This window comes from Chiloscyllium punctatum, chromosome 2 (assembly GCF_047496795.1).
Source record: "Chiloscyllium punctatum isolate Juve2018m chromosome 2, sChiPun1.3, whole genome shotgun sequence".
NCBI classification, from domain to species: domain Eukaryota; kingdom Metazoa; phylum Chordata; class Chondrichthyes; order Orectolobiformes; family Hemiscylliidae; genus Chiloscyllium; species Chiloscyllium punctatum.
Window position 1 is genome coordinate 91900123 of NC_092740.1, and position 20759 is coordinate 91920881.

Below are 20759 nucleotides of genomic sequence, written 5' to 3' on the forward strand. Positions count from 1 at the left end.
CTTTAGATCCCAGTCTTTCCTTCCCACCATCAGCACACCCATTGTATTTTTCTCTGGGCACCCTCAGCTCTGCTTCTCTCGCTCCTCCTCTCCCTTTCAATACCATAGAACCATCATTTTCCAGCCTCTTTCAGTTCTGAAGAGCCTTATCAGACTCAAACCATTAACTCTGTTTCTCTCTCCACAGATACTGCCAGGCTTGCTGTGTTTTGGCAGCATTTTCTGTTTTTAGTTGTGAAATAAATGTTGTGACCTATCTCAAGACTAATGAACAAAACTGGATTTGGGTCAGTTAATTAAGAGCTAACCAAAGTTAATTAAGAGCTACAAAGTAATAACTATAGGAGGAGCTGCAAAACCCCGAGTAATCAAGATCCAGTATTGGTGCTCGAAAATGCTTGAAAAGAAGTGGTGTATGTGTGTGCGCTCATGCATGTATATGCACACAAAATATGTCAATATTGGGTAAATTAAACTTAATTGTAATTTATTGGTAAGTATTAAAAGTTTGGCATTTTAACATGCTTCAGTACTGATCAACAAAATATGAACTACTTCATATTCCAGAAACACAGGCTGGGTTACTTACGGATGCCCTTTTATTTTGTACATGCTCATAAGTACGGTAAGGATTGTAGGGAAGCTGACTATTTTCCAACTTAACACGAAAGTCAAATATAGTCAGGACCACAAGAGAGAATTGTTCTTACATTATTATGAAAACATTGCTCAACCTTGCCCTTATTTGGATGAACACCGCTTTCCATGCCTCATGGAGTTATGAATGAAAACTTCTCTGAAACCCCACAAACTAATGTTACTAGAAATTATTTATTTCCCGCTTATCTCTCTCGTCCTTTTCTAAGTTGGTTCTTGTGAAGTTAAATGAAAATATTGTAGCATACGTTATAACCTCACATCATCTTGTACATTTTTTAGTTTCAATGTACATTGTCAAATACAGTCAGTCAATGAGATGGCTGTAAACAGTGTAATTACTCACTTATTAACAGGCCATAAATCTTGTCTAAAGCAGTCACTAATCAATCAAAAATAACGTTTGAAAACCAAAAAAAAAAAAATTTTTTTTTAAGACATCACTTCAAATCTCTGTAATACTAAAGCAGAAGTTAACCACTCAAACATCATTCAGTTTTCGGTACCATGACAGCTCCATCAGAAGTGCAACAAAATAAGATGTTTCTTCTCGGTCTGAGGAGTGGGAAGTTTTCACAAAAGTTTAAACAAGTGCAAAACAAATTAATGGCAAAATCCAATGGCTTTGCAAGAACTAGAAATATCCATGATGGCACCCTGAAGGAAGGCTTTATATTGTGGAGATTTTTTTTGCGTTGGGCTTCACAGTACGCAAATGTTGCAATCTTCAGTGATCCAATTCAGACATTTTCTTCCCTTTTTTGCCTCCCTACGGAACCCAAGAGAAAAAAATTAAGTTTAAAAATGACACCTTTTATGGAACACTGGAATTACTACCCTGTCCTATTGAACCGATAATAGATTAAAACATATACCAATACAAAACAGCGAGTTCCTCTTTACATCATCCATCAAAACTACTATCTAATGTTTTTGAGCTGAGGAACAACACTGCAATTTGCTTTGCATTTCAGCTCTTCTGCAGAACAAGTCATAGTTAGAAATTTCTCATGAGCAGAGAGGTGGTAGAGACAAAGATAATAATAAAACTTTTTAAATGGTGTTCCTCTCCAGATTTTATTCTCTCCTGATTGAATTTGACATCTTGGCAAACTTTCTGGGTTGGAAGTTAAGTGTTACATGGCTATAAGAGTGGTTGAATTTCTAGGAGTTTCACCAATGTTGATATCTTAATCATTGAAAACATCACATAACATGTACCACACACTTACATAACAACCTAAAAGCATAATGCACAGTGGTCAGCATGATTCAGGCCTGCAGATGCTGGAGATCAGAGTTGAAAATGTGTTGCTGGAAAAGTGCAGCAGGTCAGGCAGCATCCAAGGAACAGCAGAATCAACATTTCGGGCATAAGCCCTTCTTCAGGAATGAGGAGGGTGTACCAAGCGGGCTAAGATAAAAGGTAGGGAGGAGGGACTTGGGGGAGGGGCGTTGGGAATGCGATAGGTAGAAGGAGGTTAAGGTGAGGGTGATAGGCTGGAGAGGGGATGGGGATGGAGAGGTCAGGAAGAAGATTGCAGGTTAGGAAGGTGGTGCTAAGTCCGAGGGTTGGGACTGAGATAAAGTGGGGGGAGGGGAAATGAGAAAGCTGGAGAAATCTACATTCATCCCTTGTGGTTGGAGGGTTCCTAGGCGGAAGATGAGGCACTCTTCCTCCAGGCGTCGTGTTGCTATGGTCTGGCGATGGAGGAGGCCAAGGACCTGCATGTCCTTGGCAGAGCGGGATGGGGAGTTAAAGTGTTCAGCCACGGGGTGGTTGGGTTGGTTGGTGCGGGTGTCCCAGAGGTGTTCTCTGAAACGTTCCGCAAGTAGAGGCCTGTCTCCCCAATATAGAGGAGGCCACATCGGGTGCAGCAGATGCAGTAAATGTTGTATCTGGAGGTGCAGGTGAATTTGTGACGGATATGGAAGGATCCCTTGGGGCCTTGGAGGGAAGTGAGGGGGAGGTGTGGGCACAAGTTTTGCATTTCTTGTGGTTGCAGGGGAAGGTGCTGGGAGTGGAGGCTGGTTTGGTGGGGAGTGTGGACCTGACGAGGGAGTCGCGGAGGGAGTAGTCTTTCTGGAACACTGATAGGGGAGGGGAGGGAAATATATCCTTGGTGGTGGGGTCTGTTTGGAGGTGGCGGAAATGACAAGGGGTGATACGATGTATCTGGAGGTTGGTGGGGTGGTAGGTGAGGACCAGTGGGGTCCTGTCCTGGTGGCGATTGGAGGGGCGGGGCTCAAGGGCGGAGGAGCGGGAAGTGGAGGAGATGCAGTGGAGAGCATAGTCAACAACGTCTGAGGGGAAATTACGGTCTTTGAAGAAGGCGGCCATCTGGGTTGTCCAGTATTGGAATTGGCCCTCCTGGGAGCAGATGTGGCGGAGGCGACGGAATTTGGAATATGAGATGGCGTTTTTACGGGGGGCAGGGTGAGAGGAGGTAGGTAATCTAGGTAGCTGTGGGAGTCGGTCTGTTTATAGTAAATGTCTGTGTTGAGTCGGTCGCCCGAGATAGAAATGGAGGGGTCTAGGAAGGGGAGGGAGGAGTCCGAGACAGTCCAGGTAAATCTGAGGTCGGGGTGGAAGGTGTTGGTAAAGTGGATGAACCCTTCAACCTCCTCGTGGGATCGATTCCCACAGCTACCTAGATTACACCTCCTCCCACCCTGCCCCCGGCCTATCACCCTCACCTTAACCTCCTTCCACTTATCGCATTCCCAACGCCCCTCCCCCAAGTCCCTCCTCCCGACCTTTTATCTTAGCCCGCTTGGTACACCCTCCTCATTCCTGAAGAAGGGCTTATGCCCAAAACGTCGATTCTCCTGCTCCTTGGATGCTGCCTGACCTGCTGCACTTTTCCAGCAACACATTTTTCAACATGATTCAGGCACCAAAAATACTTTACTGAATAATATCTGAAGAGTTAAATAATTTCATCACATCACACCTCAGGCTTTCAACATGGATAGTGTATGGACTTTATGACCATAATTGTAAACCTATTCTCCAACACTCCATTTCCTTCCCATGGATAAATTTGAGATTTTATGATTCACAGATGGAAAGATCTTTTCCAAACAATCAGCACTGAACTTCATTTCCTTAGATGAATTCGGAAGACTAACAAATAGGATATTGGAAATAGGATTTGCAGGATATAAAAATAATGGATATTCCTGGGCAATGTAGGCATTAAAGGTATACATCTGTACATTAAAGGGGTGAAAATTCTTTCTTTCTTTCAATCTATGAATGTCATTACACTTTTGATTGTACTGATAAGAAGTTTTTGCAGATCATTAGTTATACCTCAGGTATTATGCAAGTTATTGCCTTTAGAATTTCAGGTATCAGAAATAAGCACGCACATCAAACTTTGTAGAAGGCATTAAGTTTACATTTCTATAGACAAATCAGCAACTACATTTTGGCCTGAAAGCAACTAGCGATACAAAAACGGAGTATTGTTATTCTCTCATTTAAGTTGTGCTGATTGAAGACAATTTCTGGAGCTTAACATCCAGGATGTATATCAGTAACTACCTCTTTGGAGAGGCTTTGCTTCTGCATAGAAGTGTTTTTTTTCTTTCTTGGGCTATAATGAGGCTCAGGGGAATAATTAATGCAGTGATCATGAAGCTTCCATTAAGTATTTGTTTCTGCTTCATTCTCAATCTTTTGTCAAGATAAAAAATGATATATGTTGCAGGTGTATTTCCATCAGCATGTTTTTTACCTTTTCCAGAGACAGAATAACTAATTTGGACAGGAAGTACAGAGTACCATGAGATAATTTGCTGATTCCAATTGACTAATAACTAGCATTAGAAGGCAATAATAATATCAAATATGGTCTTGTAATGTAGGAGGTGATAAATCACAATATGATTCAAATAGTTAACAGTTACTCATCTTTTAACATTACAGATATCACTTTGATAAGCATTTTACCTGAAATTTTGTTAACTCTGCTTGTAAAAGCTTGACTTTTGATTTTTCTTGTTCGAGAGCTGCATGCAGGCCAGTAACCTAGATAAAGAGAAGAACATCTTGAATGAGCAGGCATATAACAATCACAGCCTTATTGTATATAAGTGAGAATAGCTCTCACACTGATATCTGGAAATTCAGGAGTTAATGTGAAACTTGATGCTGGGTTTCAATTCTTTCAAACAAGGCGATTTCTTTAAAAAGGACAGACATATTTCATACTCGTTCTTTATGGCTCATTTGTTCTCACTTGTTACTCTTGAAATGGGTTGACTCTCAGTGGAGCTGTTAATGTGATTAAAGCTGATAAAATTGATGGAATTGAACAATATATCAGTTCTCATTTCCTTTCTTATCCTTTATTGATATAACAAGCAGAATGTGCCATCTGCAACTAAATTCTGTCTCCCTAACAATATGGCACTGGACTGATAACCATGAGATTCAGAGTGGCAAGTGGCACTTCTGATTCGTCACATTCTGAACACAGCCAATGATTAAAGTGCTGGTGTCAACCCATGATTTGAGCTGATTTGTAAAACTCAGTCCTTCATACAGTAATCTTTGAGGATCACCATTAAATTCTTTAAATTGTTTGTGTGGCGAGACAGGGAGCCACTGGCGAATGCCTTAAAATCTTAGGCTGGATCCTAAGTTTAGAAACTCTGATCCATTTGACTTGCAACATACCCTAGAGGTAAATCTGATCTTACACTTGCTGACATTTTGCACTTCTGAGATTGATCAATGATGATCAAGAGCAGGACTTGTTGTTGAATTTCTACACTTACGCAGGAGACCAGAGTAAAACATAGTTCCCTATATCAACCCGTGTGTCATAGCACATCACTAGGTGAGATGTGATCAATCAAACTTTCACGTCTATGCTTCTGATCTCCGCAGGGTGTCTGTTTTCAAGCTAGTATCTGCTGACATTTGTCACTACACGTGTGTAGGAGAAAAGAATTCTGCTCGCTTATGTATCCTGTGTGCCTCGACAGTGAAAAGGTTCAGAACCACGGCTCTATATGACATCAGCTCACGTAATTTTCACTTAAAATATGGAAGCGTCTTAAACCAACACAGGCATGTTCCCTACTTTAAGTCAAGTTCCCAAGCTCCAACCAAATGAGATGAAGTGTCACTGGATATAATCATTAACATAGTCAACTCAGACTATGTTTTTACATTTCCTGTTTTAAGCAGGTCACTGATGTGTACTGGTTTATTAAACCTCACTTAACAAGGCACTGTTCAATAGTTTGTAATCACTGATCTTACCTGTGAGGTCAGTTCATTCTTGATAGTTAACAGTTCATCAACTTGTAAAAGTATGTCAGCTTTATCTTTCACTGAAATGCAGGGGAAAATATAAATGTATACCTCTATATTGCATATTTTCAAAAAGGCTTTCAAATCAAAACTGAAGTATTCCTTGTGGCATATTGATCGGATTCTTATTGATATTACATAAAACACATGTCACAGGAACAATGGTGATCCAAACACACCCATTGAAAAACTGATGTGATTAGATTAGCCACCATCAAGCTGCACATGGATTTGTATCAGTGGGAAATTAAATGGGCATTGAACCTGATCATGCCAGCAGACTTGGGTTAAAATTGTTCCTGACATGCCGACATGATGGTTAGCACTGGTTCCTCACCGTACCAGGACCTGGGTTCGATTCCAGCCTCAGGCGACTGTGTATGGAGTTATTTCTTTAATTACACATTTGGCTTCTTCACTGTCATTAAAATGCATTGCATAGACACTTCCTAATCCCTTTAACCAACTTTGCCACAAGCTGTGTTTTGGAGTTATCAAAACAAATATATAAAAATAAGAACAAAATAGAATATTGTCAAAAGTGGGGGATGAATAATGTCTAGGTGTTCTAGACTAATTATCCACCACTCACTAACCCAGTTTAACTTGAAGACTGCACTTGACCTTTTCCGATGCCTTCGGAGAATAATGCGGATACTAACTTGTCAGATAAGAAGTGGTGATGATCTTTTGACATAAGAGACACATAGTAAAAGCTAAACAGGCAAAAATAGAAAGGAGGCTCGTGAATGGGAGGTAGAAATCCCTCGGTAAGTGATCTAGACAAGGGTCCTAATCAAGATAAACATAATTCCTTGGTGATTAAATTTCAGTTCTGTTTGTTTATTTATTTAAGATTTTCAATGCAGTTTAAAACATGCATTTACATTATTTGCTTTTGACAAGCTAAATATATTTTGTTGCTCATCTCATGTTATATTGTCATTACAAGTTCATTCAGTGAATCAAAAATAAGCTGGTGGATGTCAATGAAATGAATGTTTCAATGATGAGCTTAATCACTGGTATTAAGTATTAACCAATCATTAATTACAAATGCAATCAGACACAAAGTATGTTAAAGACTCCAAGTAAACACAAGTCAATAAAGTATCCCTTCATATCTTGAGAAAACAAAAAAAATTCAATTGAACACTCAACAAAAATGTTCACATCATTCTCAACTTGAGATACTGTACTTGTGAATGGTGCAGTGGGAGAAGATCTTTAAATACACTAATCTAAAACTAAAGTAATTCAAAAGAGTTATCACACTACTCAGATAACACTGATCGTTGCTAGCATTGGAGAATGGAGAGAAGTTAAGTCAGAGTGAAGGATAAAGCCACATTTAGATTTCTTAACTTCCCCAATAGTGTTTTTAATTCTTCACTAATCTCCAATCCAGAAAGGGAATAAGTCACAAGCCTGCGCACAACACTCTCACACTGCTTGGTGACATTGTGTGGGTTGACATTTTAAATTCCTCAGTATTTTCATGGAGTTGACCTCGTTTTGGGAGGACTCCCACATTTGATGTCAGCAACATTTTGGTGGGAAGGTCAAAACGTATTCATAATGCACATTATAATGCAATCTAAGTTAAACATACTCAATATTGCCATTAATAATTATGCTTTGTTTTCAATAGATCAGTCATCAACCAACACTATGAAAGGATTAAAACGTGTTCAGACACATTAGAGTACATTATCCAATGGAAAAAGTGGTCTTGTACTTCATTAATATTCAGATTTGACTGTCATCTATCCTGTGTTTTCACCTCTTAACTGAATGAGGGCTCAGATATCTGAATTCCTGTTTTTAATTTTGAATAGATATCTTTCGTCTTTCACTGATTTCAAAGGTTTTAAGTATTCAAATCTGGAGGCTTTGTTTAATCTGCTTGGCAATGGAATCCCAACATGAGTGCTTGGCTGAGCTCTAAACCTCACTAATATATTCAGCTCAGCAGGAGTTGTTGACATAGTTGTTAAAGGAGACTGAACGTTTATTGATCTTGACAGTCTTCAGATTACTTAAGAAGATCTCTTAAAATAAAAATGGGTCTTGAATTGCATTTGCTTATTTGACAGCTAAGAGAGTAGCATCATAAAGACACACAGCATGGAAACAGACCCTTGGGTCCCACTCATCCATGCTGACCACATTCTAAATTAATCTAGTCTCGTTTGATAGCATTTGGCCTATATTCCAAGAAATCTTTCCTATTCATATACCCATCCAGATGCCTTTCAAATATTGCAACTATACTAGTGTCCATCACCTCTTCAGGCAGCTCACTGCATACACGCCATTCTCTGCGTGAAAAAATTGCTCCACTCTCACTTTAAATCAATGCCCACCAGTTTTGGACTTCCCTATCCTGGGAGAGACTATTCACCCTATCCATGCCCCTAATGATTTTATGAACTTCTACAACATCACCCCTCAACCTTTGATGCTCCAGGGAAAGTAGCTCCACCCTTTCCAGCCTCTCCCTAATGCTCAAATCCTCCAACTGTGGCAATATCCTTGTAAATCTCTTCAGGACTCTTTCAAGTTTCACATCATCTTTTCAATAGCAGGGAGACCAGTATTCCAAAAGTGGCCTAACCAATGTCGTGTACAGCTGCTACATAATGTCCCAACTCCTATTCTCAATGCACTTACCAATAAAGGCAAGTGCACCAAACGCCTTCTTCACTGCCCTATCTACCTGCGACTCCACTTCCAAAGAACTAAGAACCTGCACTCCAAGGTCTCTTTGTTTGGCAACATTCTCCAGGACCTTTAAGTGCCAAAATCCTGCCCTGATTTGCCCTACCAAATGCAGCATCTCACATGTATCTAAATTAAACTCCACTTGTCACTCGTTGGCCCATTTCCACATTTGGTCCTGGTCCTGTTGTATTCTGAGGTGACCTTCTTCACTGATCATTACACCACAAATTTTGGTGTTATCTGCAAACTTACTAACCTTACCTTCTATATTCACATCCAAATCATTTAAATAAATAACAAAAAAGCATTGGGCCAATACTGATCCTTGTGGAATACCACTAGGCACTTGCCTCCAGTCCAAAAAATAACTCTCCACCACCACCCTGTCTCCTAGCTTCAAGCTAATTTGGGATCCAAATGCCTGGTTCTTCCTGTATTCCATATGGTCTAATCTTGCTAACTAGTCTACCACACCTTACTGAAGTCCACACAGACAATGGTCACCGCTCTGCCTTCAATCTTCTTCATCACTTCTTCAAAAAACTCAATCTAGTTAGTGAGACACTATTTCACACACACAAAGTCATGTAGACTATCCCCAATCAGTCCTTATCTTTTCCAAATACCTGAAAATCCTATCCCATAGAATTCCCTCCAACAACTTACCCACCACTGACATCAGGCTCACTGGTCTATAATTCTCTGGCTTTTCCTTACCATCTTTCTTAAATGATGACATGTTAGCCGACCTCCAGCCTTCCGGCACCTCTCATGAGGCTTTCGATGGTACAAATATCTCTGCAAGGGGCCCAGCAATCACTTCCCTAAACTCTCACGAGCATCTAAGGTAAACCCAAATAGGTCCTGTACTCAAAAACATCCCAATGTTCTTATAGGGTTAAAGAATTCTGCAAATCATCAATGGTGCATGAATGGTGATGAATGATGAAAGACGGGGATGGGATTGGAAGCATTCTAATTGTCTGTAAAACTTGGCCAATTTTCCAGCAAATGGAGCACACCTTCAATCCCAATTGCCTCGCTATGTGCCTGCCTCTCCTTCCACATTGTGAGGGCATTGCCCCCAACTCTGAGGGCAGAAATATGCTGGGCAGGCATGGCCACTCAGGTGACAAGACCGCAATGGTGGGAAATGGTCCACCTTGCAATATCTGCCTTAAAGGGAAAAATTCAGCTTTGGGACTGTAAGTGAACTGTTACAACTGTGGAGCCTCAGAAAGTTATGGAGTCATACAGTACAGAACAGGCCATTTAGCCCATTGAAACTGCACTGACAAAAAACAAGATCCATCACCTATCTAACCTAGTCTCACTTTCCAACACTTGGCCCGTAGCTTTGAATGCTATAACATGAAAGCATTTTGTAAAGGTGGTGAGGTTTCCTGCAGTACTGCCCTCCTATTCAGTGCAATCCAGATTCTCATCACCTCTGCCTTTCGAGTAGTTTTGATCTTTAATGATTTTAAAAATGTTAAGTATATAAATTTTTAAAATTATCCTTTGCTTCTTTACTCTTAATCCAATATTCCCACTCTTTATTGCTGTTTCTGTACCTTATTTGACATTGAGTTTATCTACTTTAATTCACCCTCCTTCCCAGTGTTTCTATCTCACTGATTCTTCAGTCTCACTGATTAAAGAAAGGCTATTGTTCATCCAGACCCAAATGTTTAGTTTCCCTTGTTGTGTTATCAACTTGTACTTTCAGCAACTTACTACAACAGACTTAAGTGTGCGCTGATTGATTTAATGAACAGATACCCTTGTACAATATGACAAATTGAAGTGATTAAATATGAAGAAGTTTTAAATGAAATTTTTACAACTCAGTAGTGGTACTGGAATACAACAGTGTGCCAAATAGCTTTCAAGGCTTGGATAAGATAAGTATTATGATTTTAGTGAAGGACATCAAGGAATAGGAAGCACAGACAAATAAAATGGGGTCAGTCTGTAGTTCAACCATGACCTAAGTTAATGGAAGAGTACACTTGAAACTTCAATATTCCTAGCATGGTACATCACTGGGCAATCTTCAGGTCTTACAAATATTAACATATATGTACTTACTTTCACCTTCTTGTAGCATCTTCAAAAGCAGAGCATTTCGAGCCTTTACTTCTTTATATTTTGCCTATTTAAAGAAGAAAGCTGGAAAACATCAGTCGGATACCTGTAAGAACAGGTTTTAAACACAATAGCAAAACTTAAAGACTTACTTCCCACTGCGTAACAGTTTGTTTCAATTGAAGAATTTTCATATCTTTCTTTTCCAGTTGATCCTTTAACTGTTCAGTTCTTGCGTTATTGGAAACAGCTTCCTGGTAAATAACAGGAAAATAATGAAAATCTGTATTTCTCTTGACTGCAATGAAATATAAAGGGTTCCATTTTGAAATTTGAACAGCATACAAACAAAGCAATGCAAACTCTGGTTGTTTCACAAAGTATTGTGTTTATAGCTTGTTTCCTGCCAACAGCACATTCATCCAGATGTAATTTAATACAGAGAAGAGTCCAACAGGACATCTGGAATAGCTGTAAATCATTTCTGCAGCAATTACACAGTATTGACACCAGGATATTGTGTATTTTGCTCTATCACACGTTCAGCACACTCACTTGGACCTTAGTTTTGTCGAAACTTCTCAAATCAGCAGGCCTTTAAAAATGATGGGGAACCTAAATATAGAGGTCCTTTCTCCATTTCTAATAGATACAATTTTTGCTGGCAGAGGGAAGGGATAGGACTTGATTCACTTTGGGGAAAAACCTGAACTTGGCAGGGCCATTTGAATTCAGTGCTCAGTTCAAAAATATCCCATTTCTACTGTGCCAGAGACCTTAACATGCTGTGTGGGAGTCATGAATTACAAGAGAAAACATACATCCTCTTTAAGAGTGGATCAGATTTAATTCACACAATATGAAGAAATCTGTTGGTGAGTTTTAAAAAGCTTGTGCTGGATTAAACTGACTGACAGACTATCTGCTTTTGGTTAGAAAAGAAGTTTATGGAATTACAAAGGATTTTCGTTGTCAATTACCATTTACTGTGGCTACTGCCATAAATACTTTGCTGAGTTTCAAAAGCTACAACTACCATTGCAGGGGTTGCTGAGTTAATGGTTTGACATTTTAGAGTTTTTTTTAAGAATCAGGTGACTTTGATGTTGTTACTGAATACAGAAGTAGTACATTAGGCAACCTTTGGAATAGTGTGCGCAATTCTGGTCTCCTTCCTATCGGAAAGATGTTATGAAACCTGAAAGGGTTCAGAAAAGATTTACAAGGATGTTGCCAGGGTTGGAGGATTTGAGCTATGGGGAGAGGTTGAACAGGCTGGGACTGTCTGCCCTGGAGCTTTGGGGGCTGAGGGATGACCTTATAGAGGTTTATAAAATCATGAGGGGCATGGATAAGAAAAATAGACCAGGTCTTTTCCCTGGGGTTGGGGAGTCTAGTCTAGAGGGCGTAGGTTTAGGTTGAGAGGGAAAGATATGTAAGGGGTAATTTTTCACACATAGGGTGGTGCGTCTATGGAATGAGCTGCCAGAGGAAATGGTGGAGACTGGTACAATTATAGCATTTAAAAGACATTTGGATGGATATATGAATAGGAAGGGTTTAGAGTGATATGGGTAAAGTGCTGACAAATGGGACTAGATTAGGTTAGTATATCTGGTCGGCATGAACAAGTTGGACCAAAGGGTCCATTTCCTAGCTGTACATTTCTATTACTCTAATTAACAGCTTCAGATTTAAAAGGTCTGAATGGGTATCATGAATAGAAGCTTTTCATAATCAAGTGTATATGACAGCCTCTGAGGTCTATCCAAGCTGAATACTTAGTGAGTAACAATGGAGGTGGCATGGTGGTACAAGGGAGCAAGTGGTAGGTGGAGGCTCGAGTTGAAAAGGTGGATAGGTGGGTGAGATACGGAGTGAAACCTAGTTGGCCTAATCGCCTCAAAGACATGCGGGTAATTTTCTAAACAGCCTGCCTTGGTACTCACCTGCTTCTTCAGAGCTTTCCCCTGCCTCCCCAAAGAAAAGATTAGGTCCTGAAAACAGTGGCAGGTCTGCTCAGTTGTGGCATTCCCTCAATTCAAGCTACCTCTGAGCAGCATCTTTCTGCAATGCATCAATATCTTCCATGTTAATCTACAACTTGGATGTCAAGACCTCTGATCTATTAAAGAATGAGTTCAATGTCATGTTTGTCAGCTAATATATCTGAGACACAAATTTAGACCCAGTTGCTACTGATCGCATGGAATCCTCAAGTGTGCAAGATACTACTGTTTCCTTTCATGGTGGCATGAATTTAAACTGTTAAAGAGTCAGCAATATGTCCTACTTCAAGCACATGTGAACCCCACAATTACCAAACTTCCATATGATCTTTCAGCCCTGTAGTATTAAGCTCCAGTCTCAAGCAAACCCTTAAATGGAACACCAGTCATTTGGAATACAGTCATTAAGTCAGTACTCTTCATGCATTGAGCAGCCACCAGTCTTTGGCTCACCATAATACTTACTTAGGTAATTCCTGAGGGAGGCTTTAAATCAGTAGACAATAAGCAGCTAAATATTACAATAGCGTTTCAACTCCCAAATAATGGACAACACCATAGGGACCAGCTATTACACAAGAAAACCATTTTGGTAATACATACTTGACTTTCTTGCGTAGCAATATCCAGTCCATTTGAACTTGTGCATTGTTTTCTTTTCTCCATCAACAATATTTTATTTGCATCTTCTTCTAGTTTATTAAAGAAACTATCCTCTTCTGTTGTTGCATGCAAAGATTTTGGCTCCTGGAGACAAGATTATAGTAGTCAGCCCAAGTTGGCAGGTAGTGTTCATTCTTTCAATGAATGTCAATTTTGAATATCTTTGATATTTCTCAGAAGCAAAGAGCCCATTAAGAGTTATCCAGTAAGTCCCACTGACTTGCCCCACAGCCCTGAAATATTTTCTCTGCCTTTTTCAAGTATATTCCCTGTTCAAAGTCACTGCTGAATTGGTTTGCAGCACCATGCAATGCATTCTAAATTATAACTCAATACATATAGAAAGGCTCCTCGTTTCTTTGCCAATCACACTGAAACTTTGGCCATTATTTTATTAAAAAGATTGAAAGAAACCCAGGCATTATAAAATCAAATTAATTTAAAGAGAGATTACAAATCACATTAGTGTTAATTATTGGCATAAATTACTAAGGTTATTAGTTTATGGCCAAGTTGCATACCTCAGATTTTTTGTTTGTCTGATCTAAAGAAATAGAAAATGGAGAGTTAATATGGTATATGAATATATGGCAATACATTTCATGCTGTAATTTGTGGCTAGTACAACCAATACGAAAGTGGCTCAAACTATACACTTGCATGTTTTAAAATTCCACACTAGCTTTCTGAAACTTATTTTTGTGATTTGAAAATGCTGCATTTTAAGCATCTGTCAGAAATACTCTTAATATATAAAATAAAACAAAAATTGGCTCATGATTCAGATGTTAATGCATTTGAGATTTGGGGCTGCCTAACAATTATTATGACAATAGCAATTGACAGTTAATGCCTGAGCCATCACGTGGATATAACATTTCTCTCCATTCTGATAATGCTGTGGATTAGGTAAGGAATTCTAAAGAAAAGCATAAGTCATACATGAAACATGTCTGACTATCTTCTAGCACCATTCCTTTTATTGGCTGATTAAACTGAGATTACGAAATTCTTTATGTACCAGTTATTTATAGTAATGAAGTTGGCCATTTGGCCTAAGAGAGTCATGGCTGTTTGCACTCCATTGAAGCCTGTCTGCATCCCTCTTCACCTAACCCTGTTAGGCTATTCTCCATGTGTGTTTAACAAACTCTTATGAAGAAGTGCAAGTATCCCCACAATCCATCACCTATACTGTCCAATAACAAACACAGGCAATAAAATTCAAAAAACAATTGACCTAACAAACATACCACTATAATGAGTGGAAAAAGCTTCCAGACTATGAAAGAGAAAATAAACAGATCCTCACTGAGGAAAAGTGAATGTTTGTAAAAATCAAAACATAACAAGCATACTGAAATTTGATTGCTGCTGAATCAGGCAATTAGATAATTTAGCATATCAATACCAAAGATGCACAGAGTTCGAAAAAGTGAGAGGGGTGAAGGTCTCAATTAGAAATGTTACCAAAGTTGCACAGCATAAAGATTTTCCATGAAGAAATGATCCAAACAAGAAGCCTTTAAATAGAATGGAGTATTGATGAGAATGCATCATGTTACTGCAAGTATTGGTAAGATACTTGGACTGCTGGGATGGGAGTGAGGAGCTGATATAAAGAAAGAGAGAGATAGGGAGAGAGACAAACTGTGTACATATAAATCAGATTATCAATGAGATGCAAAGTGGATGCTGCCTATTAATCACAAACAAGTATCACCTGCAATCTGCATTTTCTCTATTGGCAGCACACAACATGCATTAATTAAAAGAATTTCAGTTTACAGATCTTTAAATATTTCTCAATTTAAAAGACGTCTGCATTTGCGTCTGTAGCTCTGAACAGTATAAATTTATTTTTGAAAGTGTTCAAGGGTTTGAGCATCCGACTAACAAGAAATAAGCAGCAACAAGTAAATGATTCTTCACCTTTCTCTTCACTTTAAAAATATGTTAAGAACATCCTTTCCTCAAATTCTGAACCTTTTTCAAATGTCTTTTATTTATCCATTCATCAAAGCTCTCATGAGTCTTTGGGCCTCTGGGATGTTAAACAAAACTTATTATCTGTAAAATACTTTAAGGCTTTAAAATTACTTGATCGCTCATTGCTTTGCAACTTCTTTTAAGTTTTATTCTGCCCTTTCGGATTGCGCACTGCTGCCTGCTTGGTGTCTTAAATTGAGAAACAACTTAATGATTTATTAATTCATGTCTGCATTAAAAAAGGTCAATTGCATTTAATTTCTTCTGAAGCAAACCAATGATTCATTATTTCCCAGCTCCTCTGAACAACATGATTACAGACCTAATCTAGTCCAAGCAGATGAAAGTCAGTAGATTTCCCTTCAGTTAGGCTGCTTACACTGCGACTGAGAAGATCCATGTTCATTCCTCTGATCAGCTCATAGTTCTCTGTTGTTACTTCCAGAATTATAGTGGTAACTTGGGTTTGTACATGAAAGAGTTGAACACTTCCAAAAAAGTAGTTAAAATGAAACATAAACAAATATCGGAGGAATTTTTCTGGTTATTGAGTTCTAATGATATTATTGGCTTTCATATTAGAACTCAAAAGGTTTCCAGCTTGACTTACACCAATGAATAGACTGTTGCACATGGGACACAAATCTCTTAAGGGAGTTCCTTGAACAAAAAGTTTAGAGACCTCTATAGGTCTCTAAACTTAGCCTAATGAGGTGACTTAAAGAAGGGGACCATTTGGAAGATAATAAGAAAGTAAAAGAAACTAGAGGAAAAGAAAAGGAACTAAATTGAAAAGTTACACTGGCTGTGGAATCTTAGCATGAACTGAACATAGCACAAAGCTCCTTTTAGTGGACCCTCAAAGTTCTCTTTCTGACATTAATTCTACAAATTTGGAATTCCTCTCCCCTACCAAAACAAAACCCATTTTCATCACTATATACAATATTTCCAATTATCTCTTCATAATTCAAATGCCAAAATAGAAGTTTTACCAAGAATACAAAATTAAAATTAAAAAGTTACGACAGCCAATTCTCGTATGGAGAAGAAAGCATTAAACCTGCAACAAAGGTTACATCTAAGAAATCTGCTGGAGTTGGTCGGATCACAAAGCTCATCACATGGTCAGCTTTTATGAGTACTTACAAAGCCTTGCAAGATGAGAAATTTGGAATGGGAATGTAAGAAAGTTATTTAAATATTGAAGCACACACAGATAGTATGGCCTCAGTTTCTGTCAGTGAAATTGCCCACCATAAACTGTGTCAGATACACAATACTGATCGATGTCCTCTCCAAATAAGGACTACATAAAGTTTATATCGGCCATCAAAATTCCATTTTCATCCCTAGTGTCAACAGAACCAGAAAGCTCAACTTCATCACTTAATCTGAAGCTGAGCTTTTGATCTTATATTCTCTCCAATAGGAGAACCTACATGACCTCGATATCACTCACTTCATCCTCTGTTGATATAACCAGTCATGCTTTCGTCACCTCCAGCTTTATTATTCCAAGGTTAATCTTTTCTTTTAAATAATTTCATGACCTCTGCCTGCCCTATTTTATTTTAAAGAATTTGGGAATCATTTTACAAAGTAGGATTAGACAATTTGATTCATGGCAGTTAGGAAAATAGTCTCTTGTCATACTGTAATGTTTTATATTATGTACAAACCAGCTATAATTTTTGAGAGAGAAAAGTTCCTGTGCATGAATATCACATTCTGTTTCACAACAGCAATCACAGAATTCAAAGGAAACGTTAACACAACATATCCCAATACTACCTGTACTTCCATCTGTCTGAAAATCTTTTAATGAAACTGTGGCTGGTTTATCCTTTCCCTGGAGGTGTTTTCTTTTTTCTTTTCTACTTGATCCTTTTGTTTTCAGAGAAGCATTATTTGCACAACACTGCAAAAAATTAGATAAGTTGTTTACAATTTAAAATAGCAGAAGTTAAAATAGCAGGCAATTCCTGGGTTGCAAACAGGGTCCATTTTGAAACCCGTTCACAAATTGATTTGTGCATAAGTTGGAGTACAATGCAGGACATTGTAAAGCAGCTTATTGTAAGTACAGGAAATTTTATATTTGGTGTCTTTAAAATTACACCCCTGCATTGGATCATGTTCATAAGCTGATGTCTGGAAATTGGAGACTGTTGTAATGTAGACTTAAAATTGTAAAAATGCTGTGACCAATGACACTATTGCTTTACAATTAGATTGGCAAATTGTAAATGTTTAAGAAATGATACAGAATTTGGTAACTTACAAAATGGATATGAATGTCAGTTGTGGGATATTTTTTGAAGTTCGCATTAGGGACAGAGTGACTGAGTAGTTGGACAATGTGTTATGATGTATTTAACCTACAAGCTATATAGGGAGGAAAATTCAGAAAATTAAAAAAAAATCTGTGGAATCAGTTTTGTTTTTAGGAATGTTTGCAAAGGACATAGAAGTTTGCACCAATTGAAAAGGAATCAACGGTCATATTCTTGGACAATGGGAAATACTAGTCCATACAACTTGTTGACCATTAATCTGGAAGTACTATCATCAGGAAGGAAGTTAAAATTCAAAATGTTTTGCAATCAAAGGTGGACAAAGGAGCTAATATTGTGAATGACAAAGAGGTAATAAAAGGAGAGCTGGGGAATGACAGTGATCGACGCTGATATAGACATTAAGAGAAAACAATGAGAGAGAGAAAAGAGGACACTAAATTCATTTAAAGGGAAACCAGCAAACCTCTCTGAAAAGGTATGTTTTTTGTCTGGCAGCAAGAAGAAACAGAGGCTCGAGGTAAATGTTTAATAATAAGAAAGGTACTGGACAGTATGGTGGCACAGTTGACAGCGCCAGGGACCCAGGTTCAATTACACGCTTGAGCAACTGTTTGCGTGTAGCTTGCACACTCTCCCTGTGTCTTCGTGGGTTTCCTCCATACCCGAGGTTTCTTCCCAGAGTCCAAAGACGTGCAGGTTAGGTGAACTGGCCATGCTAAATTGCCCATAGTGCCCGGGGTATGTCGGTTAGGTGGATTAGCCATAGAAGGATTGCAATGATAGGGTACGTAATGAGTCTGGGTGGGATGCTCTTCAGAGGGTTGGTGCGGACCTGATGGGCCAAATGACCCCTCCACACTGTAGGGATTCTATGATTCAATACGAGATAGTACTGCAAATAGCTCAAACATGCATCCAGACACTCAACTGTTTATTTTTGGTTGGATTGTTGGTTGAGAAGGAATTCTGGAGGGCAATGACTTCAGGAATGCTATGATATGAGGGAGAAGGGGTTTTTAGAAGTATGCCTTAAAAACAATAATCTCATTAATGAAACTCTAAGGTGAAACTCTGGACATAGTATGTGAGAGTAATAAAAGACATTGTAAAACTCAATAGCTATATGATGCCAAGCATGCTAAAGGAAATACTGGTGGTTGCATGAGACAAGCCTTCGTTTTATCGACTATTTAAAGTGCAATTTACCTTATTTTGATTTACCATTTGACTGTTGCTCTATGTTTACTTGCATTGGTTCTAATTTGTGTTAATTGTACTGTAAGTGAAATCCTTGTGGCAATTTCTTCATTCGGAGGCCATAGATCTTAATCGATTATGAAATTTAGCATGGATCTGGAAAGTGTGGATCATATCAGACTAAGCAACCTTTACACTTAGGGGGAAGTCACTGGCTTGCTGAAAAATTGATTGTTCATAGATCAACATCTAGAATTAATTTGATAAGGCAAGAGATTGTTAGCATAAATTTAATCACAGGTAATTGGAGGTAACAAGAGCTAAGTGAAGACAGATTATGGATAGAAATGTATACAAGCTGGAAAGTGACACATGATTGTTGAGGTTTATGAATGACTTGTACTTAGGCATTAAATGTTACACCATATATATCATTTATCTAGACATGGGAATTGTATACCCAATTTTGCATAAGGTGCATATTCCAGTCGTACAGTTAAAAGCAGGGAAATATGAAAAAGACACAGGCAGACTGAATAGGCAAAACACTGCCAGATGGAGATCAATATGCAAAAGAGAAATATAAATTGGAAAATTTTCTTAATATTGAAATAATATGCACTGAAGAGTAACAAAGGGGCTCAAGTGACCATGTTACAGAAGATTTATGAATAGATCCAATAAAAAAATCAAAAAGACGAATGAAATTATGGCCTTTATTTCAGGAAAGTTGGAATCTAAAAGTGAGGAAGTGAAACTGAGTCAAAGTGTAAAACAATACAAATGGGACTAAGTATGCTGAAAGGACAAGCCACAAGGTTTCTGTCTCAATATGTGGAGCATTCACAACGAAGTTGTTGAATTAGCCATACAAATAGATATAAACGGATATGCTCTGGTTGGGATTAAGGAGACATGTCTGCAAGGTGACCTGGGATGGGAACTAAATATCTGGATGTTTTCAGTTTGTAGGAAGAATCGATAAAAATGAAAAGGAGGTGGGTTAAAGAGTACATTAACAGAATAATGAGGATGGGTATTGGCTCCAGTGAAGTGGAATCTGTTTGGCTAGATCTTAGAAACACCTAGGACCAAAAATGGGGGCTGTGGGCATTGTATAAAGAATCCCAAACTGTAGTGGTAATGTTTGGAAAGGCATTAAACAGGAAATTTACCGAAGCACACAACAAAGGTACAATTGTAATTATGGGCAACTTTAATTGAATATAGATTGGGCAAATCAAATCAGTTATAATACCATAGAGGAGGAAGTCCTGAAGTATTTCCTGGATCAAAATTGAGGAACAGGCCATTTTAAAATGGGTTTTGTTGTCATCAGAAACAAATAGTTGGCAATCTAGCTATGCCAGGCCCCTTGAGGGAGATCATTAAAATATGATGAATACTTCATAAAGATGTAGACTTGATTTTTGAGACTAGGGCCATGCCTCTCGCCAAAGGCTTGGGAAATAATGGATGCATTGATGGATATCTTACAAGGTGTGACAGACTCTGGAATAGTTCCTGTGGATTGGATGGTAGCTAATGGAACCCCACTATTTGAAAAAAAAATGAGATAAAGAGAAAATGGAATCATAGATCAAAAGGAATTATAGACTAGAGTCCACTATAGGAGATTTAATAGCAGACCACTTGGAAAACAATGACATGATTTGATAGAGTGAACATGAATTTAAAGAAAGAAAAATTACGCTTGACAAATCTACTAGTATTCTTCGAGGATATAACTTGTAGGATTGATAAAGTGGAACCAGTGGATGTAGTTTATTGGGACTTTCAGAA

The 20759-nt window shown here is 38.4% G+C and overlaps 1 protein-coding gene across 2 annotated transcripts in view; it reads right to left on the reverse strand.

Annotated features, from left to right (window-relative positions):
* Positions 1–466: 466 nt before the first annotated feature.
* Positions 467–20759, reverse strand: part of gkap1 (G kinase anchoring protein 1) — a 57309-nt gene continuing 37016 nt past the window's right edge. Inside the window, exons 4-11 of one of the 2 annotated variants that reach the window (XM_072585655.1) lie at positions 17254–17380; positions 13992–14014; positions 13411–13554; positions 10951–11052; positions 10802–10865; positions 5936–6006; positions 4616–4693; positions 467–1426 (exon numbers count right to left, since the gene is read on the reverse strand). In XM_072585655.1, the coding sequence (XP_072441756.1) occupies positions 1385–1426; positions 4616–4693; positions 5936–6006; positions 10802–10865; positions 10951–11052; positions 13411–13554; positions 13992–14014; positions 17254–17380 (651 nt within the window). In that variant the 3' untranslated portion in view covers positions 467–1384. Of the gene's footprint in view, positions 1427–4615; positions 4694–5935; positions 6007–10801; positions 10883–10950; positions 11053–13410; positions 13555–13991; positions 14015–17253; positions 17381–20759 lie in introns of those variants that run through there. The other variant, XR_011962584.1, reaches the window with a different exon arrangement.